The 27,494-nt window shown below is 44.6% G+C and overlaps 2 protein-coding genes across 5 annotated transcripts in view; both read left to right on the top strand.

Moving 5' to 3' along the window:
- The window catches only part of Ahctf1 (AT-hook containing transcription factor 1), a 70,816-nt gene extending 53,559 nt beyond the window's left edge, over nt 1–17,257 (top strand). The window contains exons 25-33 of one of the 4 annotated variants that reach the window (XM_074048814.1): nt 140–391; nt 984–1,386; nt 2,919–3,018; nt 4,535–4,632; nt 7,167–7,375; nt 8,703–10,503; nt 13,428–13,558; nt 14,609–14,691; nt 15,651–17,257. In XM_074048814.1, coding sequence (XP_073904915.1) covers nt 140–391; nt 984–1,386; nt 2,919–3,018; nt 4,535–4,632; nt 7,167–7,375; nt 8,703–10,503; nt 13,428–13,558; nt 14,609–14,691; nt 15,651–15,843 — 3,270 coding nt within the window. In that variant the 3' untranslated portion in view covers nt 15,844–17,257. The remainder of the gene's footprint in view (nt 1–139; nt 392–983; nt 1,387–2,918; nt 3,019–4,534; nt 4,633–7,166; nt 7,376–8,702; nt 10,504–13,427; nt 13,559–14,608; nt 14,692–15,650) is intronic. The other 3 variants (XM_020151975.2, XM_074048813.1, XM_074048812.1) reach the window with 3 other exon arrangements.
- The window catches only part of LOC109675838 (kinesin-like protein KIF28), a 51,210-nt gene continuing 40,481 nt past the window's right edge, over nt 16,766–27,494 (top strand). Inside the window, 3 exon segments of the mRNA XM_074044802.1 lie at nt 16,766–16,807; nt 16,872–17,042; nt 26,814–27,008. Of these exon segments, the coding sequence (XP_073900903.1) occupies nt 16,766–16,807; nt 16,872–17,042; nt 26,814–27,008 (408 nt within the window).

The following is a 27,494-nucleotide window of genomic DNA, read 5'->3' as shown; positions in this document are numbered from 1 at the left end:
ACCAATCAGAAATAAAGTTTCTATTCATGTTTGTTAGAGTTGAACATATGCACACTTAGTGGCTCAAATTAGCCAGTCTGTCCTTAATGTAAATGCCTGTACAAACTCTAACTGTGAAATTCTGTTTGCTCTTTCACAGAAAGCTAAAACTTTGGCTATGTCAGTTACTTCTTCTGGATTTGCTGAGTTTACTCCTCCCTCCATCCTGAGATCTGGTCTTCGAACAACACCTTTAGGATCTCCATCTCTGTCACCTGGAAGGTCCCTTACTCCACCTTTACGACTTAAAGAAACTAGAATTTCCTTCATGGAAGAAGGCATGAACACTAAATGGGCTCTTGGAGTAAGTGATAATATGGAGCAACAAGAAGGAATCTTCAGATCCTGCATGGTGTTTACTTTTCATTTAACTTTTTTTGAAATAAGATCACTTTAGAATTTTTTTTTATTGTCTTGCAGATAGTCTTGAAATTAGAAAACAGTTCTGAAAGAAACCTTAGGGCATTGGCTCAGTTGTTGCATTGTTGTACAAGTAAAGAAAACAGGGCTTAATAGCATGCCGCATAGTGACCTAGGTGGGTGGTGGCAGAAATAGGACAGAACACAAACTCCTCAGCCTTAGTCCATGCAGTCTGGTTGTTTACACAGTGTGATGATGTTGCTTTTCTTAAGTTCCTTATTGTTTTTATATCCAGGAGAGTATATCTTAGGATCGCCACTGTAGGTTCATTGAAGCCTACTTGCCTGGTAACTATCAGTCACCTGGTCTGTTAATTTTAACCTTCTGAAATGAATGCTTTACAATTGGAGACACATCAGCAACCATTGCTGCTTGATTATGCACCTAAAGGGAATGGATTTGGAATAGATGAATTTTAATTAAGAAGAGAACTTAGAGAAGTGAGAAGTGTAATCACGGTGGCTATGATCGCCGTGCACAGCACAGAGCACACTGACAACTTTTCTTTTCATAATCCTCACAGGCTGCAGATGACAGTAGCACAAAAGCACCTTTCCATAAATGTGAACTTGCCACAGAAGCCAGATGGCTGAAGAGTAAAGACAAACGCACACCCTTTCCCCTGAATATCCCTGAGGCAGACCACGAGGGAGTGGATGCAGGGTTGCAGGATGCACCTTCTGAGCATGTGGACAGGCCAGATGTGAGCATAGTCAACAGCAGTGCCTCAGCCACGTCCGACCAGACCACCTTAGAGTATCAGGATGCCCCATCACCAGAGGACTTTGAAGATAGCATCTTTGTGACCTCCAAGCCAGTAGGCTCCTCTACTGAGCTGATCGCTAGTGCAACTGAACACACTGGGAAGGATGCTGATAAAGGCGTGTTGGAGTCTGAAACCATGCCATACGTGGAGAAACAAATGGGTAAGACCTCCACATACTCAAGATGGCTATTTGGTATCCCACAATAAAGTTTGCAACAGAATGTTTTCCACCATAAGAAAAGCATCAGGGGCAAATAGTGATTGCATGCTTATAGTGTGCTAGGTCCTAGAGAAAGCACAGATCTTGTTCTTTGGGTTTATGAGGATGGCTTATCTTGATTGCTTCGTAAGTAGAAATGAGATTGGAAGGGAGGAGGACCTCTGCTCCTCTAATCCGGCAATAGTGTTTGGAAAAGAACAATAACCCTGAAGTGGGGAGTGTCTGCCTTAGGAGGCCTTCCAGGAGTGGTGGGAATACTGACACTGACTTTGTAGGCTAGATTGCACTTACCTAGCAGCTTCAGAAACTCCTCCAGAATAATCACTGGAAGCAAAATGAATACCCAGCGGCCCATGAATTTGTCTTAACATGTATTTGTCAGTTAAGTTTTTTTAGCCATAGCTTTTGGTTTTCTGCAGTACTGAGGATTGACACCAGGACTTGCCACGTGTTAAGCAAGCTTGGTTTTTTTTGTTGTTGTTTGTTCAAAAAAATTTTTGAGTCCCTGAAGTATATGCTCCAGTGAGCACCCTGTGTGTTTTCTAGGTGTTGAATACCATACTGAGTACAATGGACACACATCACGTAGAGCCCAGTGGACTGTATTAGCAAGCATGTACTACTCAGTTTGATCAACACTTTTCTCGGCAGTCTATGAGGGACTATGGAAGCACCAGGAAGGGAGACTTGGCTTAGGATTGGTAGATCAGGGACCTAAGCCCGTTTTTATATTTTACTCCATACACAGTTTTAGCAAGTTTATTTAAATCTGTAAAAGCAATTTTTCTTCCAGGGCTGAACTAAGTACAGCTTCTTTTGATGTTTGGATTGGGATTCCTTCTGCCTCCTCTCCTATCCTTTCGCTTACCTTCTCTCTCTCACTGGAGAGAAATTTGCACTGCCTTCTCCCCTCCTTTCCCTGCCAGGCTGGGAAAGAACCACACTCCCAGCCTGCTGTGCTTTTGTGATGTGCTGTGTTCCCCTAAAATGTTTAAATGATAAATATTAGATAGAATGTTCATATCAGGTTCTTCACTGATTATTCCTGCAGTATTAGACAGTGTCCAGTGGAAGTCTTCATGGTTTTTATGTGGGAATCATGTAGCACAAATTCTAGAGTGGAACAGGGTCAGTTTGCTTAGCTTACCAGTCACACTGTGCCGTCTGAGGGGAGCAGTGTGACCTTGGCTTCAGTTCTGTCATCTCTACCTCTTGGGCGTTTAGGATTAGCAGCATCTAAGCTAGTGAGTGGGACAGTCATGGTAGTGCCTGTTAAGATGGAAGTAACAAGTGTGAAGCTGAGGAGTTTTGAGCTCAACCCAGAGAATTAGGATGAGCTGCTCACAGTTTAACGCTAAGCAACTAAACTGAAATGAACAAAAAGCAGTTCCAACAGCTTCTTGAAAAGTAGCAGTCCAAGACTACGAGTAAAACTTTCAGCATAAATAACATGGTGTCTGTATGATTTATAGGCCCTGTAGAAGTTGCAGAGGAGGCATTTTCAGAATTAACTCACTTAAGCCCTGTTCAAGGAGTGGAAGCTTCGCTTTGTGTGTCATCAGTCCATGAAGGGTAAGTTGTGGAGACAAATTCAAATCCCTGTAGAAGAGGTTCACTGAAATCAAACCCATGGTAAAATATCCTGTGCATGTTAGAGCTTGCTTCGATCTTTGACATCTTCATTTTGGTATGTCTGTTGTGAAAGAACTTTCTTTGAACAGTTGTATATTACACAGTAGTTACCATGAAGTCTTATGGTGGAGTATTCAGAGACAGAAATTGAGACCGAACTTTTAATGTTCTCTGGTGACTGTTGAAGACCTGAGGCTTCACTCACAGCTATGGCATTCTTGCTTGCTTCCCTTAGTAGTGGTTTTTGGTGACGTGTTGAAACCCTATGTCAATTTTGTTGACAATTTGTGTCATAAAGGTAGAGTAGTAGAAGATGTAGGGCAGTGCTAGCTGTTCAAAATATGGTGTAGCCAGGTGTGGTGGTGCCCTCCTGTAACCCAAGCACAAGGAAAGCAAGAAGATCTGAATTTTGAGCGAATAATAAGACCCTGTCTCAAAAAGCAAAACAAAACAGGTACAAAAAAGCTTCAGTTATCAAGAGGGAGTTAGAATAGTTTAGTGGACTTTACCTGCATAAAATGTGGTAATTTAATACCCTGTAAATGGTTCATTGCTTTATAAACAAGAGTGGGAGTGACTCTGCAAACCACCCACAATGTTGATCACTGTGGTCACCACTACACCATCAAACTCCTTCACGTTCTTCACTTCTCAGAGAAGGTCTACATGGATAGGTCATGCTTTCACTTAAAAAGTGGCAGGCACCAGTAAGAGGCTTGTCCAGGTTTTTTAAATTTTAATAATAATGAATATTGGCGAACATTAAGCAAGAATCTAGGTGAATATTTGGTACCCTGGCAAGCTCATTGCTTTTTAAATATAAACTTATCTGGTATTTTGTGGAAATTTATTGTTGGTCCTTTTGCAGTTATTTTTGCTGTAAACGTTGGGATTATAATGAGTCTTATAGCCATATATATATATATATATATATATATACATATATATATATATATGTATGTATTTCAAACACCTTTCTCTTAAACTTTGTTAGTGTTTGTCTAGTTTTTAAAAGTTAATGCTCTTTAGTTGGATTTTAGGTAAAGGCCAGCTCAGAATAGTGAAGGATTCCTGTTAGCATATTCTGTAACTTATTTCTGTCTTACCAGCCTTCCAGGTAACATGAAAAAAAAAAACCTGATCCTACTGAGTTATAGGAAATATTCATACTTAACCAGGTTTATTTGAAGAATATGGACACTGATTTTTGAAAATCGTCTAAAGTATAATTTATGCTGATAAGCACTTAAAAATAATTTATCTGTACTGTAAGGCCATCCCATTGTTACAGAAAAGTAAAATAGTAAGAAATAGGAAAAAGGAGCAGCATAATTGTTTCTAACTCACTTGTCAAGTTTAAGTATTCAATGAGCTCAGGTGGAGATTGCACTGAGCTGTGGTTTTCATCAACAAAATGACAGGTCAGCCACTGAAGTGTACATTTCTGTTTCTAAAGGAAAGTTCTTGCTTCAGAGTCCAAGGCACCCGATTTGGATGAAGGATTACTCTCTGTTGAAACCTGCACCTCTACAATGAGAGCAGACCATAATGAATGTATGTACACTTTGACTTTAGCTGACTTCATTTTAGTGCTTTTAGGACAAAGGAGTCTATTACCAGACTTTCTTTTAAAAAGCATTCTAAGAAGATAAATCCACTCTTAAAGCAATGGGTTGCTTACAAGGCATTCCATTTTCTTGGAATGGTTTGTGTGGGCATGCTTGCTTTCCTTGGGAACATGAAAGTAGAGCAAAGTAGATAATCAGTCCTTAGCAGTGTCAGTATGTGGAACTCATTTAAATTTTGTATCCAGTCAGTTGATTTTTGCTTTTAAAATACCTGTTTTCATTTACTGGCTGCCAGAGTCGAGGGGAATATTCTCAGTGGGTTCTGGCATGGGTTTTGGCACATCAATTCCCAGAAGCATTTCCTATGTTTGCTCTCATTTAATTCTCACTGCTGTGATGTAGCTGTTATCTGACTCTAGGGTCCATTCCTTTAACTCTTAGACCTTTCCTTTCTGCAGTCACATGAGTAGGGCCTGGAACAAGCTTTGAGCTTGCCTGGTTTTGCTGCTTGATAAATTCATGCTACTATCTGACATGTAAAATAGAAACCAAGGTTACTCATTACAGTGATCTGACACTAACAATTGAAAGTTTCTTTTTTCTTGGAACTTTTCTGAGTATATTTTCCCATGTGTTGAAAGAGGAGATTTGCAAGATGGCTAATGAGTGCAAGGGCTTGAACCATACTGGCCCAGGTTGCAAACCCAGTTCTTCACCTAGCTCTTAGGCCACGAGAGGCGGGGGGCTCAAGTGGTAGAGCACCTGCCTATCAAGGCCCTGACTTCAACCCACTTGGGTGGGGTATAACACTAGGGTTTGCTAGGTAAGCAGTTTGAGACTTGAGCTGTGCTTCCAGCCCTGAGGCCCTGAGCTGAAACCCCAGGGGGGAAAAAGAAGCTACTGTGGGCTCTTCCTTTGTATGCCTGTTACTTATGGACAGTTTTAAAGGGGAATGTTGATAGGATCCAATTGTAAGAAAACTGATCTTTTCTATCAAAGTATTTGTTACCTCTTAGATTACTTAAAAATTCCTCAGGTCGCCATCTTAGGTGACTTGCATGTTTAAAGGGTCCTTGCTGCTTCTTCCAGATTCCTGTATGACTCCTTTGTCCAGCAAACTGTATGCCCTAAGCCATCCCCAAACCTTTAGCCAATCAGGGGAGACTGTGAGCCTTTGCCCTGGACAAATCCCAGGTGAGGGGCAGGTACAACTGTGTCAGGGATATAAGGAGGAGCCATGGTTGGCCATTTTGAGCTCGAATGTCTGCTCAGCTGGAGTGAGCACATGCTTGCACCCTTTTGATCTAAAGAAATTGCCTTGTCAAGATTTTCTCTGTCCCTCGTGTGTCTGTTTTCGGCACTGAAGGGTCTTTAATTCCAACGCCTGTCATACTTGTTAGGGTTAAGTTAGTTGCAAGTAATGCTTGACACGTAATAAAAGTCGGCACATGTTAGCTGTTAACAAACAATTATCACTTTTATTATCAGAAATAAGTGAGCCTTATTTAGTGTTTTGAAGACTTGCGTAGCAAGAATGGGAACTGATCACGGCCTTCTTATTGGCACTAGTGATGTTCTGTGGAGCGCTTAGCTCATTGCTTATTCTAAACATGGGCTCATTACCAGTTTTGATTTTTTGTTTGTTTCGTTTTTTTATTTCTACAGTGAGTATTCGTGTGTGTGTGTGTGTCCTGAAACATGCAAACTCAGGGCTTCATACTTATTTGGTAGGTGCTCTTCCCACTTGAGTTACTCCACCAGCCCCTTGAGACATTCCATGGCAATATTTCTCTTGGTAGACTTGGATTTGCAGAGTCAGAGGACACACAGATTTCTAACACTTTATTGTTGTCTTTGATGAAAAGGAAAGTGCCCGTTTTCTGACACTAGAACAGACCTTTTTTATTTTGTTGTACTAGTGCCTGTGTATTAGGAATAATAGCCCCAGTTTAAGTGGTAGAGAGTACCCTTCTGTGCCTGTTTAGATGCTTTCTGCCCTAAGGAAGAAGCTCATCCCATTTCACAATCCTGTCAAAGTAGTTGTCAGGCCATTAAACTTTCACAATAAGGGTGAGAATTATATTCCAGTTGAGAAATCAGTTTTGCAATTTTTTGTTTTGTCTTGCTTTCTTTTAAGTTTCCAAAGAAGGTCTAATGAAATCTTTTAAATTCACTACTTTCCAATTTGCACTATAGGGATTTAAGCTGAGGACTTTGTACTTACTACCAGTCCAGCCACAACTCCAGCCCAATTTTGCAACTTTTAAATATAAAATTTATCTTCTGCATTCTGTCTTTGTGGAAGGCATATCCATGTTGTTTAAACTAATAGCACACTGAAGAAAAATGGATTTGTGTATAAGATCAGATCTTCACAAACTTCTCACCTTTTGGATATCAGACTTTGTGGCAGTGTGACCATTTATAGATAGTATTCTCTTTTGCTTCACTTTCTGAATTGTATATCGGTTATGTTTTTCAGTTTAAAATGCAAAATGTTGACGCTGGTTTTTCTTTCAGCAGTGGCTAACATCGCTGGTGACAGTGGGAGCTCGGGGCTCGTTACCTCTGAAAGTCCTGTTGTCTCTGAACATAGGCTTGACGGGGAGATAGCATTGAACTTCAGAGAAGACCAGGAAGTAGAAGTTAATGTCCTAAAAGAAAGTATCGCCTTGCCAGAAGAAAAGCCTCCAATTTCTGACAGTCCTCCTGATACTCAAGAAACTCATGTAAAAAAAATAACTTTTTACTTCTTTGATAGTCTTTCAGTTTTGGTTTAGTTAGGTTTCAAGACATGATAGTTCAAACCTAATGTATATGTTTATTTGACCTCCATATGCTGATTTTCATGAAACCCAAAAGGCTGTGTTAAAGAAGCCACAAATTAACAACCTGATTTTTACTTATTATCTGCTTCAAATGAAAGGCTTTTGAGCCATAAGAAAATAATGATTATACCCGAGTCAAGTATGACATTTGAGTTCTTAAGGGCATGTGTGTAAAAAGAAGTGAATACAGTTAAAGAGGATTTTTCCCTGCATGCACATGTGTGGGAGAGTGACATTTACCTAGTTAATGTTCAATTTCTGTACACTCCATTAATAATTTCTTTAGTACTTAAATTCTTATCAAGAGAAAGTTTGGACAAATGAATTTATGACGAAAATAAAAACCCCTTCTAATTGTTTGTAGAAGTATGGTCGTGCAGAATTTGAGAAGCTTATTAACTCATGAAATCGTTGATTACTGTACTCATCTTCATGAGTATTCCTCGTTCCTTCCATCGGGAGGCTAGGACAAATGTGGGTGTGGAGTTGTGGGAATCCTCATCGATAGGCTATTTCCAGCCTGTCATCTCGCTGAGTGTTTGGGGAGTGGGCAGATGTCATTGTCTACGTGGGTGGTAATGTTCTACCTTCTTGGTCAGGAGATCTCTCTGTTACTTTCTACCTCCTCCTTTTTCTCCCCTTCCCTTACCACAAGGTAAATGCAAGGACCATTCCTCCTTCCACCAAACCCTTGCAGGAGTGGTACTGAACTTGAGAGCCTTAGGAATTTCATGGTTTATGCAGCCCCAGCAAAGGGAAGAGGATTGAGTCTAGCCCAAGGGAGCTTATGTAGGTGAATCGTTCTTCAACCTTCTGGGGAAAAGTGTGGATAGTTAGGTGATTTGGGATTGTCATTAATACAGTTTGGGGGTTTATTTTTCTCTGGTTAAGTTTTTTCTGGGGGCAGAAGAACTAAGTCCTTAATTGTCTCAGAACTGTTAGAATCATGATTTTCACGGTTTTGCTAATATTGTCTTTTTAGCAAGGGAAATGTAGAATTTCTAGTTATTTCCAGTCATAATCTCAAAATCTTTTTCTGTCTAGTTATTTTGAGTGAGGTCTGCTTGCTTAAATGGCTATTTTATAAAGTAAACCCATTAGTGTATGCCATGTATCAAGTGCAGTTTATGTTAAGAATGCACACACTAGAATGAGGCCACCATTAAATCCTCCAGGATTAGGTGTTTTACAGTTCATTGACCAGTCACTTACCTTTCATTCATTTCAGGTGATTGGACAGGAGAAGCTGGGAGTTCAGAATCCAGAGGAAGAGGCTCAGGATCTTCCATTTAATGAGCTGTGTCCCTCAGGAGCTCTCTCTGAGCTTCAGTATAATTTTGATACTATTGAGCAGCAGTTTTGTGACTTGGCTGATAATAAAGACTCTGCTGAGTGTGACATTGCTGAAGTAGATGGGGAACTTTTTGTGGCCCAGAGCAACTTCACCTTGATATTGGAAGGTGAAGAAGGAGAGGCTGAGACAGGTGATTCAGCAGCACTTAATGTGTTCTCTAAAGCAGCTCCTGCAGCAACCAGGGAAGAACGTGTGAACCACACAGAACGGGTTGATGAAGGACGTGCTGCAAACGTGCCATCTGTCGTAACTAGTGACCAGGAATCCCAAAAGGTAGAGACTTTGCCATATGTGCCTGAACCAATTAAGGTAGCAATTGCAGAAAATTTATTAGATGTAATTAAGGACACAAGAAGTAAAGAAATTACTTCAGAGACAGTGGAGCAGTCCATTCATAAACACGTACCTTTGATTAAGCAAAAGGTAACGTGTTCCACCACATCAGCCAAACCTATGGTTAAGACTGTTGAGGAAATGAGTCCAGTGACTACAAATGTCAGCCAGGTTGAAGACACAGTTTCCTCTCGAATTCGCACAAGAAGGCAGCACGTCCAGAGCCTGAATCTCACATCCAAGCAGCAGGAGCCAGCAGATGTCGCTGTTCCTAAGACGCTGGGACCACCAACTATAAGGAAAGCCAGGAGAACAAAAGAAACTTCTGAGGCTTCTGAAGGAGCCTCTTCTGATGGAAGAGGCTCTCAGAGCACTCTCACTCCTAGGAGAGGAAGAAGGAAAAAAGAAATTCATCAAGACACACTAGGAAGCACTGCTGCTGTGGAACAAGTGCAGGTCACTCCAGGTCGGAAACCAAAAAGGTTAGAGCCATCTGAGCTGTTGGAACCAGCAATTGAAGTAACTCCTCTTAGAAAACAAGTTAAGCGCTCATCTCTTGTAAAAGAGACTCCTAAAAGAGCCAAAAAGTCTATAGAAAATCAGCATAGTGCTGAAATTATAAACCATCTAAAGATTAGTAAAGCAGCAAGTACTAGCAGGTCTGCCAGAAAGTTGAGAGGCACTGATTCAGAAGTTTCTCAGAAAACGGGATATAAGCAAGATGAGGAAGATGGGAAATCGACTGACCAACAGCTGCCTTGTCAGAGCAGAAGGGCCAAAGAGAAAGAACCTAGTAGGTCGGATATGATGGAAGAGTCTGAGCTCGATTCTTCCCAGTTACAAGCAGAATTTGATATGCCCATTACACCTAGGAAACGTGGTAGAACAAGGAAAATAAATCCACCAGAAGATGTTAGATCCAAGGCTGTCAAGGAAGAGAGAAGTCCCAAAAAGAAAGATGTTCTCAGTGTCCGAAGATCTACAAGGAACACCCCAGCCAGGAAAGAAAATACTGATGTTGGGAAACCAGCTTTAGAAAAATCTGTTTTAGTGCCAAATGAAGAACTTGCAGTGGTGACAAGCTCTAGGAAAAAGCTTGCCAAGAAGTCTGAAAGTTCGAGCCAGACACATCCATTAGGCTCAGTATCAGAAGAACACATAGATGAAAAGACACCCGAAGAGCCAGATGACCAAGAAGAGAAGTTGCTCGCCACTCTTACTCTTCCTTCCCGTGGCACAAGGACTAGATCTAACAAGGCCCTCCTGTTGCCGGATCTTTCTGAACCAAAAAATGAGCCTTTACTTTCTCCTCCTGCTACAAAGGTTCCAAGGAAAGTAAAAGGTGCTTTTATTTTCATTCATAGGTTTTTTCCCCTCAGGCTTCTCAGCCTAAAGTTTGACTATTTAAATGTTCTATTTGTTTGATTTGAAGTATTAATTATTTGTACTAAAAAGTAATTTGTATTTACAGATCTCCACACCCTCACTTCAGAACCCCCCCCCCCAAAAAAAAAGAAAAAGCCCTCAAACAAGACTGCTCTTAAAGATTTTATGTTTCCAAGTTTGAGATTCAAGAATTCAAAGCCAGGCACTAGTGGCTCACACCTGTAGCATCAGCTACTTGGGAGACAGAGATCAGGAGGATCATAGTTTGAGGCCAGCCCAGGCAAATAGGTCATGAAACTCCATCTCTTAAAAAGGACTGGAGGTGTGGCTCAAGTGATAGAGTACCTGCTATGTAGTACAAAGCCCTGAGTCCAAACCCAGTTTCACCAAAAAATAAATGTCTAAAAAGGTGATAACCAGCAAAATGTCCATACTGTGTAGCTCACCAGGTGCCATTTGTGGAAGCGATGTGACAAGCATGCAGAATGTAGGAAAGTCATGGTTTGACATTTGAGTCTGAGCAAAGCACCTGGGGGCTTTGCTGCTTACCATATGAATTTTGTAAAGCATTACCAAACCTCTTGTGTAGTTGCCTACTGGCTTAGGATGGCCAAGAGAAAAGTTATTTAAAACCTGCAAACTGAAATGCTGTATCTACAGAATTAACTGTGCAAAACTCCTTAAAATACAGTGTATGTTTGCAGTCACATGACAGATGGTGAGCCTAGGAAAGTGACCCCCCCCATAATTGATATTTGCCTCAGATTGGTCATTGCAGGAGATACACACGTACCCTGGTTTTTGGTGTTTTGGTTTGTTACTAGATCTTTGATTTTAGCAGTGCTGTATTTCACTTCATGATTCTTAGGAAAGTGGTTTCTACCCACATGTTTTGCATGGTGGAAAATGAAGTGATAAAATGTGGGATATTTTAACTAACTTTATTAAGCTACTATTTTATATAAAAGTTAAAAATCAGTGACAGAACTTTTAAACTTTTCTCAGACAAAACTGTGGGTGATTTTGGTGTAACATAGCAAACATCTTTCAGTTGTTCTGGTCTTTGTCCTCTACATAGTTATCTGTACCCCTGCTAATTGTACATTTCTTTAATGGAGTAATACACGCCATCTGCAGAAGTAAAAGTTCATCCAGCCGTCTAGAGAACCGGTACCGCTCATATTCTCCTGAATGTTCTTACCAGTCATTAGTTTGTTAAAAACCAATAAACTGGATGTGGTGGTGCCCACCTGTAATCCCATAATCCCAGTACTAGGGGAGCAGAGAGGCAGGACCGATCCAGAGTTAGAGGCCAGCCTGGGCAACATACCAAGACTCTGTCTCAAAAAAAAATTTTTTTTAGTATGTGTTTCGCCTACTTATTTCAGACCATTTTTGGATACTTTTTGGGGGGGTGTGGGGAAAGGGTGGATTGGGGTTTGAACTGAGAGCCTTATACTTGCAAAGTAGGCACTCTGCCACTTAAACCACACCTGCAGTCCATTTTGCTCTGGTCGTTTTTTGGAGATGGAGTCTCTCGAATTATTTGCCCAAAATTCAGTCCTCCTGTTGTGTGCCTCACCTCACCCCGCCTCACCCTGCTGGCACGGGACAAGACAGGAGTATGGGCTGAGCACCTTTCTACGAGACTAGTTTTGTGTTCCTCTTGTTCCTTTGAAGTAAGTGTGGAAACAGGTGGAAGTTGTGAGGGACTCTGAGAAGCCGAAGGAGCTGCTGCTCCAGGTAGGCAGAATGATAGTGTATCGTTTCCTAGAAAGCATGTGCACTTGTGTGTCTTAGCCCCAGAAGGGGGCTGTTACCATCGGTGGCCCTTCCAGGCAGCAGAGGTGCCTTGTCAGGTGCTTGAAAAGCAGAACGTGACATCTGATGGAATTCTTGACTGTAACAGTGGGTGAAAGAACATTGAATTGTCTTTCAGGGGTTTCTAAATTTTTTGATTCTTCAGGTTTTTGCCATGTAGCTCAGCCTCCCAGGTGCTGGGATTATAGGCATGCACCACCATACCCAGCTAAGAGGTTGCAAATTACCTATTTGAAATAATACATTAGATGTAAAAATCTATTATTTGTAAAGCGCTTTGCTATATATTGCTCTAACCTTTGAATCCTCACAGTAACTTTAAGATAGGTGTCGTCATTAATCCTGTTCTATAGAAATTGAGGCATGGGGAAGTTGTAAGTAACTTCCTTTTGCTGTCACAGCACTAAGTCCAGAAGCTGGAATTTGTCCTGTCAGAGAGCACTGTCCTGCTTGCATAGTTAGTGCGGTGTGACCAATGCCTTGGAAACTATGTAACAGACCCATATTAACCATATTTCTTTCTTTTCTTTGTTTCTTTGTTTACTTTCTTTCTTTTTGGCAGGACTGGGTTTGAACTCAGGGCCTCATGCTTGCTAGGCAGGCGCTCTACCTACCACTTGAGCCACTCTCCCATCAGCCATATTTCTTTTTATTACTTTGCTTAATTTTTCCTCCTATGGCATGAATTTTTCTGTCTCCTTGATGGGAACAAGTAGCTCAGGATAAAGAGGCTGAGAAGAGGGTTTGACTCTTACCTGTAAATGGCAACCTTGTCCACAGGTGACCACAGGAGACAGTTAAGTCTTGCTTTTACGTTCCATCAATAGGTAGCTTGCAGCATTCAGTGTTGCTGAATGTTTGGTTTACCCAAATGGTCATTGGTCATGCCCGGTGTGGGTGGGGAGGTCAGGTGGCTCGTTAGGTCAGGGTCCCATGTGCCTTCTGGTCTTGCATCTCTGATGTGCATGGCTTGGCCCAAGCTTTTTGTTGATGCATAGGTGGATACTAAAGATACAGAGATACAGGTACAATACTATGTTTGTTTCCCAATTTCTCTAGCTGATAAAGTGGAGGCTTCTGCCCAGCTGAAAGACTTGGTTTCAGGTTTATCTTCTCAGTTTGTCTCCTCACCTCCTGCTTTAAGGACTAAGCGAAAAAACACAAGTACATCCAGGCTTGTGGATGAACTGGTAAGGAAAGCATGATTTTCTGCATATATTTGTCCAAATGTACTTTGGGTTTTCTTTGAGGCAGGGTCTCCTCGCATAGCACAGGGTGGCCTCAAACTAGTGATCCTTCTGCCTCAGCCTCCTGAGTGCTGGGATCACAGGCCCATACCTTTTATTTTTTTAACTTGTTTCTTTAAAGATAACAGACATTTATACTAAAAGCCCCAAACTCTTGTCTACACCTTTGGAGACCCTGCATTTAAGACAGATTTGCAGTATGTTCCTGATGATGTATTATGAGCAGATTTAGTTCAAATTCCGTGTTAGGGGAAGGTTTTTAAGCTGTACATCCATCAGAACGCAGAGGACCCCGGAGAGAATGAATCCGTAGATTTGCTGCCCTGGTTGCACGTAGCCCCAAATGGGCTCCTCCAGTGTCAGTGCTTGTGACTTTAAGTCATGAGTAGCTCTTAAAAATGTCTGCTGGGAATCAGTATATAATATAAGCAAAGGCTTACACAAAAATAATTCAGCTGACAGTTAACTGCAGTTTAATTGGGTAAATATTTGATTGTACAATAAGAATCATTCATGCCCAAAGTTCTCTGTAGACAGGACATATAGGAGACTGGCATTCCTGGCAGGGAATACTATAGATTCAGAGATCAGGAACAGCAGTGGCAGGCGAGGGGATACAAGTCACAAACTAGCAGATAGCAATGTGTGTTTTAGGTAAAGTTTCCATGGAAGATGGATTCTGGGGAAGAGAAGATAGTCTCTGGTGGCCTACTCCCTGCAAGATGGAGATGGCCTGGGTTTGCGACTGAGGCAGTGGGAACAGAAGGACAGTGGGGAGTAAGGACATACCAAAGTAAAAGTGACAAGACTGGAGAGCTGTCCAAGTGTGGGAACAGCATGGCCATGGCTTCTGCTAAGGAGTCAATGGAGTCTCAGACCTGCTAGCTTATCCACTGTGTTAGGCTGCCCTCCTTGACCTAGAATAGAACTTTAAATTCAGATTTCAAATGGTTAATTACTTAAGATTTGTCTCTTTACAATTCTGACCCATAGAAAGATGACGCTGAATCAGTACAAGCTGTGAGAGAGCAGAGAGTGGAAAGAGCCAGGACCACGAAGAGGAGACAAGCACGCAAGTAAGTCAGAGTGGCTCTTGTAGCATAGCGCTGCTTAGCCAAGCACAAGCCTTGACCTCAAATCCCAGGACACCAAAGAGGCTCATTGGAGAAGGGTAACTTTTTTGTTTGTTCATTTTTTTTTCTGCTTTTTTTTCCTTTTATTATTATTGTGCTGAAAGTACAATGTGACATGTACAAAAGTTCTTACAATGTATCGTAGTTGAATTCACCCCCTCCATCATTCTCCTTTATCCCAGTCCTGGAATAGTTTCAACTGGTCTCACTTCTCCGTTTTCTCACATGAGTACATAATACTCCCACCATACTCACCTTCCTACACCCTTTCCTTATATCCTCCTCCCCCTTCCTGCTGGTGTCAGTCCCCAGACAGGGCCCATTCTCCATGTTTGAAAAAAGACATTTCCTATACAGGAAATTTCACTGTGACATTTCTATGTATGTATGTATTATGACCTGAATAAATCTTAGTCTACTTCTTATGGTGATTTCAACAGGTTTAAAAGTTCTATTATTCATTCTTTCATAGAAAGTACATCAGCCATATTTACCTTAACCTCCTCCTTTTATCCTCCCTTTCCCATTAGTGACCTCCCCTCAGTGACCTATTTTGAGAAGGGTAATTTTTTTTTTCAACTACTTTTTATTAGCATACATTAAAGAACAGGGTAATTCTTTGGTTTTTTGTTTGTTTGTTTGTTTGTTTTTCCTGAACTCCAGACCTCCCACCTGGCCTGCAGTAATCGTTTTTGGCCATCCCATCTCTCACATGAAACCTTAACTCGGCCTGTAATTTGGTTATGTGACTTTTAAAGCTGTCCTTCACCTCCCTGGAAACTGTTGTCTGTCTTACAAAAGAGAGGCAAGGTCGCTCCAGAGGTTTCTCCCATGGTGTTGAGAAGCCACTTCACTGATGGATGACAGAGTCTTGTTCATACTCGGTTATGGCTTTCTTTCAGAAACACAGAAAAAGAAAGCTCCTGGTCCCCTCCTCCAGTAGAAATCCAGCTGATCTCTCCCTTGGCAAGCCCAGTGGACGAAGGGAAGAACAAGCCAAGAAAAGCTGCAGACCTCGAAGGGAGAGCTCTGGGGAGGGGCCGGAGGAAGCTGTCTTCCTTCCCGAAGCAGATTTTACGCAGGAAAATGCTATAAATTTTTTTTCCAAGATTTTAATGTACACCTATTTGTAAAGTCATCAGAATTGTGTGGATTATTAAAAATGGTCTAATTTGGAAGAAAATAATTTATATAAATTATTGTAAATTTTTGTAAAGAGAAGGGTCTTCAATAAGTCAAGTAACTCCATGTGGAGTGTGATTCTTTTAGTCCGGCATTTTTCTATTTTATATTAAGACTTCATACATTTATATAATATGTAAATACAGCTTATTATTGGAATGTCAAATAAATTACTGTAAAGTATACACTCAGTGTCTGTTAGATTTTTGAGATGGGATTTCTGCTTTAGTAATGATTTTATATGCTAGTCAGCATTTGTCCTGTGTCCATTCTGTAGGTAAAATGTAGACCAGTGTTAAAATGAGAATCATTGAACTATATTGATTATTTTTAACATTATTATTTTGTAATTTTATGCACTTTGATTCTGTGATTAAGATTTCTAACCATTATGTATTTTATTTGTTGGGTTTTGCCTGTTACTATGTTGAAATTGAATTATGGGCATGTAATTTTACTGCCTTTTTGTAGTTTCACAGATTTTGTGTAATCTACCTCAAAAGAGTAATTTTCTGAGTAATGCATTGGTTAACTCTTGCAGAGGCATTTCTTGTTCAGTAAACTTAAAGGCTGTTTATCTTTCGCCTCTTAGTTCAGAGACTACTTACCCAGGTTAGATTGACCGGTTCACTGCTTACTAGCAACCTCATGGAAGGATTTGAGAAAGAAATGCAAAATAAATCTGTTTTACTGATCCTCGCTCGGTGCACCTGTGTGTGCCAAAGATAGTAGCAGAAGAATTTTCTTGCTGTGAAGGTACTTGCTACTGATCACAGAGATCCTGGTAGTCATCACAAGCTCAGGCACATATGTGTGTGAAGGAGAGGGGTGGGAGATGCAGGGAGGAAACAAGCACCCTGCTCTGCAGCCGGCCTGTGTGCGAGGCTATCAATAAGTAAGTGTCCTAGGAGACATTCGTACGTTAGTAACGGGTCATCTAGAAGCAGCCTGCTTGTCAGCTGGGCTTCTCGGGTTTCAGTGCAAGCACAGCAGTGCGCTTCTGTGTTACTTTTCTACCAGAAAGCAGTGTGGACGGTGAGAAAATGATGAAAATGCCTGTGCTGGGTACTGACGGCCTGACAGTGGCGGTGCGGGTGCGGCCATTCAGTCAGGTCAGTGCCAAGTGTTACACTGCCTTGTCAAAAACCTGACTTCGCTTTTACTAATTTTTTAATGACAGTTATCAAATTTGTATTTAAGATGCTTGTCTTTTATGGAATATTAAACTTATTTAAATGAATTTGTTATACTCGTAAACAGGATCTCTACGCAAGTGAATAATTTCGTTCCTTGGCACAAGTAGTACAATAAAAAAATTGATGAGAAATACATGGTCACGTTCACAATCTCTGAGATGGCTGGCGGTGCAGCCCAGGTGGCCTTCACCTCGCCCTCCTCCTGTCACAGCCCCCTAGTGCTGGGTTACAGACTACAACACCACCCCCCAGTGAATTCTTGGGTTTTCATGAATTTATGTGTAAATATATTTGCATAGTTTGGCCTATTTTTTTTTAAACAAAGATAAGCTTCATTTTAAAATAACACGAATTATACTCTAGAATCTTAAATCCTTTATCAAGACACTGGGTAAATTTTAAGGTATTTCTGACAATTGACCTATTCAGTAAGCTTTTAACTATGTGCTAGGAGTCAAATGGCACTGGGCACTGAGTTCAGAAAGGATCCCTTTCCTCCAGACACTGTGCTTCCTGCCACAGCAGTAAAGTGACATGCCAGAGGAGGATCAGGTGCAGGTATTTCTCCCTGGACAGACTTCCAAGGCTTCGTGGATCTGGGTGGAAACACTGCAGTGACAGTAAAGTCAGTAAGCGTGGGCAAGGGCAGTGCCAGGCAGCACGGCACACCATGCACAGGCCCGCATGTGGTCTTAACCTTCCTTACCACTAGACTTTTCCTCCCTGGTGCACCAGGACAGCTTTGTGTACCTTCAGGTGGTGTCGTTTCTGTCCTGTGCTCAACACAGTCATGTGCTGTGGAAGGCTCTTGGTTAGCCAGGCAGCTGTCTAGTTGACTAGCTTCGGTGAGATGAATCCCTAAATAGCCTTAAGTGCAGCAGCTGGTAAAGCCCCTCAAGTAGCATGGGTTCTTAGGTGATGAAAATGTTGAAGGATTAACGGCCAACACAATAAATGTTTGGCCCCCAAAAGAGATGAAACCACTGTCCAGCCTAACCCTTCATCCACAGTGGCCTTTCCTTCTGGTCTCTTCCACCGACCTCTGGCATTGCTAGAGTGAACAGCTGCAAGGTTTTTTGCTTTTGTGGGTTTTTCACTTGTTTTAGAGCAGTGCCAGGGTTTTGAACTCAGGGTTCCTCAGAAGACAGGCCCTCAACCACGCGAGCCATGCCCCCAGCCCCAGCTGTAAGTCTGTAGGAGTACGCACTGAAACAGTTACATGTTTCTTTTGGGGAGGGGGCATGGAGGGATGCCCACCTCAATGGTGCCTTTTTTCCTTTTCAAGAAAAAGTAGCATTTTATTCAAGCTCACCACCAAAGTTTATTAAGCTTAAGACCAGAATAGTGAGCCAAGGAGGGAAGAGGATGGATTTGGGAGAATTTACAGCAGTAGTTAAGGAACACACATGGACAGCTGCAGTAACCTCCAACACCATCTTCCTGCTCCCAATCCATTCCTAACCTAAGGGGGTGGCTGGTTGAGTCAAGGTCTCACTATGTAGCCCAGGCTGGCCTTGACCTGGCAATCCTGCCTCAGCTTCCTGCGTGCTGGGATTACAGGCATGCACCACCATACCCGGCGTGCCTACCAGCGCTATCTTTTAAGGACTAGAGGAGATAATCTGCATAAATCACAGTGCTTGACAGTTTCATTGGTGGTGCTGGGGATCAAACCCAAGGCCTCGTGTGTTACACAAGGGCTCTTCACTAGGCTATACTATTAACCTCGCACCTCACCTCACCTCCAGGTGTGACGGTAGCATCTGTCATCCTGCCTGATAACCTGCCCCGGATGCTTCCTGAGAACAAGTCCAGGCCGTCAAGTGACGGGCTTCAGTTAGTATGTGTTCACGGCCCATCCATTGTAGGAAACTTCAAAAGTTCAACCTTTATGTTTGAGTAGTCAAATTTCCCATTGTGTAGACACACCAGTTTTTGTCTATCCAGTTGGGAGACAAAACTTGTGTGGTTCCCACCTTGATAGTCCTCTTAGCATTTCTGTACACGTTTTTATGTGGACGCGTGCATTTCTCTCGGTCACATACCTAGGCGTGGAGTTGCTAAGCTGTCTGCAACTGAATCATTTGAGAAACCCAACCGCCCACAGTGCCGGAGGGCTCCGGTTTCTTGCAGCTTGTCATGTGACTTGCATGACATCCCCCTATTGCCAAGAGGCCGTGTGTCCTGGTTTTGCATTTCCCTAGTGACCCATGGGGGCAAGTTCTCTTCGCGTGTTTAATCCCTGTTCATTTACCTTCCGTGGGGAAAATGTCCGCGCAGATCCTTGGGCTTTTTTAATTGGGTTACCCATATTATTGAGCTGATCTTTGTAGATTCTAGACACAATTCCTTTTTAGACACGTGATCCAAAGATGTTCCTCGTCCTGTGTGTTCTGCCACACTCATCAGTGTCCTTTGAGTGGAAACTTTCCTCACTGGGGAAGTCCCAGTTAGTTCACTGTTTTTGTGCCTTTAGAGCTTACTCTGAGAATCCTTGACCCAATCCACGGTCATTTCAGCTCTTACTCTTTGCTCCATTTCAAGGTAATTTTTGCATGGTCTGAATTAAGGCTCCAAGTTTTTCTTTTGCATGTGGCTATCCAGTTCTCCTGGCGCCATCTCTTGAAAAGGTGGCTCCCTCCCTACTGGACGCTCCTGTAGTCTTGTGGAAAATGAGTTATTCTTGGCTCTTGGTCCAGAAAAACTCTGTCCGAGTGCATTGAAGACCAAAAAAGGTCTTTGAAGCCAGGGGCTAGAGGCTCACATCTGTAATCCCAGCTACTCAGGAGGCAGACATCAAGGAGGATCGAGGTTCAAAGCCAGTCCAGGCAAATAGTTCCTGAGGCCCTATCTCGAAAAAACCCAACACAAAAAGGGCTGGTGGGGCTAAAATAAAAGTCCTTGAGACACAGAAGAGGCAGATGGATGCAGGACTGCACGGAGTAAAATTTATGGTCCTGAGTGGCAGCGAGCTCAGTGGTTCCTCACGATTTCAGAAAAGGGGGTCTTACAAAGTAGTCGGGATAAATGTGACCTCAAGCTGGAGTCCATCTGGTTATCTCAAGCTAACGTCAATAGTTCCCGAACATTCCTGGTATTGATGACACCAGGGTCCATTACTAAAACATGGCTTTTTTTACTCAGAGCATGCTGGGAAACTAGGGACAGCTAACCAGGGTTACTCAGGGAGTAATGGTTACAACTCAAAATGGCCACGATCACGTCAAGCCGGGTCCCTATATCCCATCCCCTTAGCCAGTCTCTACAGTGTCATACGCCCCTCCTACTTCCACGGTGCGCCCAGAGCCTGCAGGAGGTTTTGATATTTGGCAGGCAGCGGGCCTCACCCACGGGTGAGCAGAGGCTCGTGCTGGAGAGGCACAAGAGTTAGGCAAAAGACACTTTCCCTCCAGGAGCCCCAGGAACCAAGCCAGCGGCCTAGTGTGTCTCCACAGGAGGGGCTGGATCACAGAGGTACTAATTTGTGTTTTCATGTGCGACCTGAGGTGTGTGACACCGGGGCTGGGTACATCTTGTCTTGATAACAACACAGGTTCCAGAGCGAATGGCTGGGGGCCACAGCTCTGGATGAGAGCACGTGTTCAGTAGGGGCCTGTGAAGGCGAATGCGTCAGCCAGCGTGGTGGTCCTCAGAGTGGGCTGAGCAGACCGCGGTGTGCACGGCAGCGGGGGCTGAACACGGCCCAAAGGTGCTTTCTTTGCCCTCAGCGCATGAGCTCTGATCACAGGTCCAGAGTCCTCCAGGATCCACGGCGATGATGCTCGCAGAGGGACCAGGCCACTGCGCCCCACTGAACGGCCGGCCCCTGTCCTGACTCAGTGGCTGCTGTGTGCAGAGCAAAAGGGCTGTCCCTGCCCGGAATCCAGGTGCACAGCTTGGATGCAGGTGGCCCTTGGGGCGGAGTGGGGAGCGCCTTGGTGCTCACAGGAAATCAAATTGAGCAAGCTGGCTAGGTGGGTTTGCTGAGGAGCCGTTTTCTCTCCACCTGCCGAGGCGACATCGCAGAGGGGAGCGCTGTGAGACAGCATGTGTTTGGGGCCAGTCCTGGACAGCCTGTCCTCCGAAAGGGGTTCCCCAGTCACTGTCACTGTGATGCAGGGACCCAAAACCACGCCTAACCTCTCAAGGCCAGTGGTGTCTGCTTAGCTTTCTTGCTAGGAAAGCCTAGTGCAAGGCCAGCAGCTGTGTCTGCACAGGCCAAGGCACATCAAAGGGACAGATATAAGCAATCTGCCAGTCCCTTGTGGGATGGGCAGCTCCGTGTATCCATCCCTGTGTGGGTCAAATGTCGTGGCTGTATTTCAGGGGTGGTGCTGCCTCTTAAGCCATGCTGTACCCCACTTGAATATGTGCACTCACCAGGTCCCCCAGGCAAGCGAGGGACCTAACACTGTCCACAGAGTTGCACAGTGCTGTGTCGTCAGCACTGAGGCCAGTGAGGTCCCATTCTAAAGGTGTCCAGATCTGGCTCCTGGTCGGAACCGTGACCAAAAGCCTGTAGCTATCTTTTGTCCTTTTCATGCCCACCCTGTGCCATCTGCTGTGCGGGTGACATCTAACTGCATCTGCACACGTCGTGACGGGGTGCCCAGAGCCAGTGCCTGGGCTGTCAAGCTCTTCCTGCTGGGCACATGCCAGGCCCCAAGACTCCCTTCTCCTCAGCCCGTGGCGTGGGTGTCGCGTGAGTGGGATGGGGTGTCACGACCTGCTCATCCTTACTGTACAGGAGTCGGGAAGGTTCACGCTCGTCTTCCTCTGGGTCCCGGCCCACAGCCCTCCGAAACCACCTGGGCCCCAGACCAGGCTGCCCATCAGCACGGCCGGACCTGCCGCAGCGGTGGCCTTGTTCCCGGTGAGCGCCACCCGAGGCCGTCACCGGCCAGGGGCTCTGGGCTCCTCTCGGTCGTGATGTTCCAGGCTTTGGCGAATTGAACAAAGAACTGGCCAAATGGCACACGACACATTCTGAGAGCGACGGCCACACCCGCGGAGGGCGAGGACGGGTGGGGCAAGGCAAGGCGGGACTCTACGTGGGTTGCAATTTAAGGCTGAGGCTGGGGCTGAGGGGAGCGGGAGGGGGGCTTGAGGGGTCCCGCACAGTCGACAGCTTTGGCTGACGCGGGCTTTACCTGACTTCTTTACATCGCACGCGCTCCTTCCCACCACGCAACAGGAAAGCCCAGGAGAGGACAGGGCCAAAACCGCAGTGCTACTGTGCGCGGGCCACCGTGGGGCTGGCTGGGGACAGGGTCCCTCTGCACCAACTCTGGGACCCTCCCTTCTGCACAGACACCCTCTCGTCCTAATGCAGCTACTACTGAGTTAACCACCAAGGGGCGTCCCAAGGACGTCCCCAACCAGGTGTTCTTCAAGGGGGCAAGTCCTAGCAGGCCTTTTCAGGAGATTTTTATCCCGTCAGTCTCCACCCCTCTTGAGCCGTCTGGACTTCCCTTTTCCCCTGCCTCAAGGCCTCTGGGCCCCCTAAGGCCCTCGCTCTGGGTTGACCTTGGCTCCACCCGCAAGGTCTGGGGGGAGGGGCATCCCTCATCCTCCGCCCTGGGGGCGGCAGAGGCTACCAAGGCCCCATTGTGTCCACTTGCCACACCTGGTCTCTAGCTCGCCCGACTGGCCCGATTGTCTTCTTCCCTCCCATTTTTGCCTGTCCCTTTTTCTTACCAGGTTTTGTGACATGGTGCCCCCTGTCCTGACCACACTCAGTCAGTCCAGGTCGGGGGTGGCCTCACCCATGTCATAAACATCCTGTCCGACAGTGAGCCGAGAGGGGCGAGGGGAGCCCCTTCCCTCCTCAAGGGCGTTTTGTAAGCCGCTTTTTCACGCCAGCCATAAACATCAGCCTTTGAAACTCGGCACGAACGGCTGCTCGAGCGCCCAGCTCCGTCCCTGGCCTGACAGAGGCCGCTCGTGCCCAAGGTGGCCAGGGTCTAAGGAGTGAATTCCTCAGGCCTGGCCGGCCTCGTGCAGCAACGCTAAGGACCAGAGCGCTGGTGACGCCACTCGCTCAGCTTCTTCTCTGCCGGGGAACATGGTGGCCCACCACAAGGTGCCATGAGACCAAAAAAGAGGCAGACAGGCTCAGGATTGCAGAGTGAAATCGATTGGAGACTTAGTGACAGAAGTGTGCTCTTGGTGGCAGCAGGATCAGTGGAGCCCCACAATTTGGGTCAGAGAAAGTCAGAACAAAAGTGACTTCACCCAAGCTGTCATGTACCGGGTTTATCTCAAGCGAAGACCAAAGACGGCAGGCGCATTCCAGGTGCTGACCCCACCAGGGTCTGGTCACAAAGCCACACCCCACTCTAACGGTTTGGTTTTTATGCTGAGAAGCTGCAGGGAAGCCAACTCGAGTTATTTGTGGCGATCACAGAGGGCAGGGCTCAAAATGGCAGCAGTCACGTCAAGCTGACGCCCTGCGGCTGGCTGTATGTCCACCCTTCTGCCGGTAGCACGTCATCTCCACATGAGCGGGAAAATGAAGGGTAAATTCTCTTTCTTCTTCTCAAGCTCACGCTGGTCTTCTGGGTCCCCTGCAATGCTGTGTGTAGGGACGGCGTCAGCCTGGGCATCAGTTTGGAGGTTATTGCCATCCCAACAATGTCGTCATCTAATCCGGCAACATGGGACTTTTCCCAGTTATAAAGTCCTCTTTCTACATTTTTTATAGTTTTCAGAATGTTTTATGTTTCTTTTTTTTTGTTGGGGGCCTGGGGTTTGAACTCAGGGCTTCACATTTGCGAAGCAGGTGCTCTACCACTTGAGCCACACCTCCAGTCCATGGTGCTCTGGTTATCTTGGAGATGGGGGCTCTTGAACTTTTTGTCCAGGCTGGCCTCCAACCTCAGTCCTCCAGATCTCAGCCTCCTAAGCTAGGGCTACAGGCATGAGCCACCAGCACCTGGCTTTACATTTCTTTTGTTAACTTTAGTCCTAAGTATTTAATTATTTTGGTCCTGTCAAAAATGGAATTGGCTTCTGTCCTTATTGTTTTTTATTTATTTTTGCCTGTTTCTTTTTTCTTTTTTTTTTTTTGTACAGGGTCTTGCTGCTTAGCCCAGGCTGGCTTCTAACTCTCAATTCTCCTGTGTTCACCTACCAAGTGCTGGGATTACAGGTGTGCACCACCACACCTGGCTGGAAGTGGTTTTTTTCAGGTTAATTTTCAGACTGTTCCAAGCATTTAGAAAACAGCTGACTTTCGTATATTGCTCTTACATCCTGCAACCTTACTGAACTCATTTATCCTCCCCTTTGTTTGCTTTAGTGCATTCCTTAGAATTGTAAGGAGCACGCAAGCCCCTGTAACATACAAATAAAGATAGTTTTACTTCCTTTCCTATTGTTACCAAGCCCCTATCCTTAAGGCCTGGGTCCATACACTCACCTGCTCTAAGAGAAAATGTCGTAAAATATTTACAAATAGAAAATGAATTTGTTTACAGTTTCAGCCCAAACTGGGAGAGAACCATTCTCAGTCGTCTCCACCCTCCCCGTGGCAATGTCGCAACTTACAGAGAGGAAGGAACGAGGGAGGCAGAGGCAGGAGGACGGCAAGACTGAGGCCAGCCCAGGCAAAGTTGGTGACACACTATCTCAAAAGGACTAAAATACAAACAAATGGGCTGTGGGATGGCATGTCTGAGACCCTCAGCTCAAACCCCAGTACAAAAAAAAAAAAAAAAGATGGAACAAAAGCCAGGAAATACTCGTGTGTGGACTCCGCTGTGGTGTCTACAGAACCAGCTCAGAACACGACGTGAGCTTTCCCCGGCCTGGCGCGGGGCCTTTGTGGGTGGGTCATTTGTCATTTTTACTCCCCCTGTGACATTTCCCATGGGGAGCTGAAGCTGAAAAAGACAATTTGAAAACCAAATCCTTGGGCTGAGGTGTGACTCAAGTGACAGCTTTCCGAGCAAGCGTGAGACACCACAAGAAAGAAGTGAAAATAAAAATCTAGTTCAGGATTGTCAGCATTTTCTTTCTTTTTCTTAGCTAACTGGCCTGGCCATGGCTCCAGCACAACATCGACGCCAACTGCCAAGGCCTGGCCGTGGTGTCGGGGAACCTGAGCAAGGGTGGGGCTCCTCGCTTGGGTGACTTGGGCCCCTAGGCTGTCAAGGTGGGTGTTAGGTGTTCAATACCTGTACTTGGAATGATCTGGGGAGGGAATGAGTTAGATGGAGAAGGTGTTCTTGCGCTTTTACAAGAAAGGCACAGGACTTTCGTAGCCCTGGGAGGCACGGTCTTTCCAGGTCTTGGATGTTAAGAGCATCATAATATATAGAAAATTTAAAAAAATCAAGAGGGCATGGCGGCACACACTTGTAATCCCAGCACTGGAGAGGCTAAGATGGGAGGATCCTGGGCTACAAAGAAAGACCTCGTGTCCAACACCCCACTCCAAAAATATGACGATTTTTCCCCGTGTGAAACCAACCTCCCATCCTAGGGTACGTTCCAGCTGGCCGTGGGTCAGCGCTAGTTTTGTGGGTTGCTGGATCCGGTTTGCAGGGTCGTGTCGGGGGCAGCAGCAATTCCCGTCTAAACTCCATCTCCTCGGGATGGCTGCGGATGCAGCAGCAGAGTAACGCTGACTTCATAGGATGAGTCTGCGATCTCCTTTCTCCTCCGGCTTTCGGAAGAGTTTGTGAGGAACTGGACTTTCCTTTCCTTGAGGCAGGCCCTGGCCTCCGCTTTCATCACCGCTTCACCCGTGGGTCTGTTTAGACGCGGCTCCTCAGCCCGCTCCAGCACTTCCCGTATTTTTAGGAATTGGGCGTTTCATGCACATCACCTAATTTGCTTTGTTCCATTGTTCATAGTATTCCTTAATAATTCCTTATTTCTTTAATCATGGTTTCCTTTAGTTCTGTGAATTTTTTTATATTGATGACTTTAAAGTCTGTTTCTGACCAACCCTGCTCTGATCATTCTCACAGTTTTGCTGGTTTTTCCCAGTGTGTAGACCATGCTTTCCTAGTTGCTTACATGCCTCATAATTTTTTAACTGGAAACTGAACATTTTCAAATGGGATACACAGCTCAGGCTGGCCTGTCAGTCACTCTTGATCCTCCTGCCTAAGCCCCCCAGTGCTGGGATTACAGGCATGTACCACCACGCCCAGCTAGATGTTTCTTCACTTACTGTTTGCCTGAAGGACCATTTCCAAAGATGTAAGTGGTTGCTGTTTTCATTTTCATTGACAATCTTTCACCAGTTTCAATTGGGAGCAGCACAATTATGTTGGCATTCAGTCTCTGCATTGCCATCGTTATTGCTATCAGTGTAGTTGAGTGTTAGACAGCTATTCTAGAAAGTTAATATGACTAGAGACAAACCTTTCAAAAATTTGGATGTACAGGGTTTGGGGATTTAGCTCAGTGGAAGAGCACTTGCCTGGCAAGTGCAAGGCCCTGAGTTCAGTCCCCAGCACTGAAAAAAAAAAAAAAAAAAAAAAGGAAAAATTTGGACATACAGAAGCAACTACCTGTCATAACAGCTGCTAAGAAGAAATCAGTTGAGGACAAAAAAAACCGAATAGTGATAAGTTCCTGGCTAAATTTCCTGTTAGATCTAAAGACTTGCAAAAGAATTGATTTGGACAACAGAGACCAACCATGATTGACTGTGAGTTTGTACTTTGACGGCAGAGAGAGAAGAACTCTGGGAGCAAGTGTGTGGTTTCCATGTAGTCCAGGACCTCCATCACCATCCAAGACCCTCGGGATCCAGACCGTGTGAAGATGTTCATGTGTGACCGGGTGTACTGGTCTCACAGCGGATTCCAGAAGGATAAAGATGGCGTCCTTGTTCCAGCTGACCCTACTAGTAACTTTGCAAGCCAGGTAAACTATTTTAGAGGAACGTCTATGGCAGGCTTACTGTATTATTTTGTCTGATAGGCTATTGCACTGTGAACACATCAGTAATTTTTATGCCAGCATAAATGCTTCCATGTGAGAGTTTTATTTTTTAAGTTTACTGAACATGAAGTCCAAAAATGCAGCAATTGCCTAAATAAATTTTAGACATTCAAATCAGCTGTCTTGATCTTCTTTGAAAAAGGAGTGAAAGTCAAATCAACTAGATTTTGCCTCCCAGAGCTTAAGCAAAATAAGGGAAATTTCTGTTTGACCAAGTGTTTATTATGTGCCCTTCCCTGTTCTGTCTTAAAGCTGCTCACAGTTTGGTTTATGGGGACGGGCAGGTAAATGCACACAAATGTCACAGCTCTGTGATAAAGATGTGTACCAGACGTGAGGAACAAAAAGGGAGGTGGTCTTGTTTGGAGGGTGTTTGACTGAAGGGTGTGTTGTTTGGACTGAGTTTTG

The sequence above is a fragment of the Castor canadensis genome, chromosome 11 (assembly GCF_047511655.1).
Source record: "Castor canadensis chromosome 11, mCasCan1.hap1v2, whole genome shotgun sequence".
Lineage (NCBI taxonomy): Eukaryota > Metazoa > Chordata > Mammalia > Rodentia > Castoridae > Castor > Castor canadensis.
The sequence above is the reverse complement of the archived record's forward strand: the minus strand, read 5'-3'. Positions and strand labels throughout refer to the sequence as shown.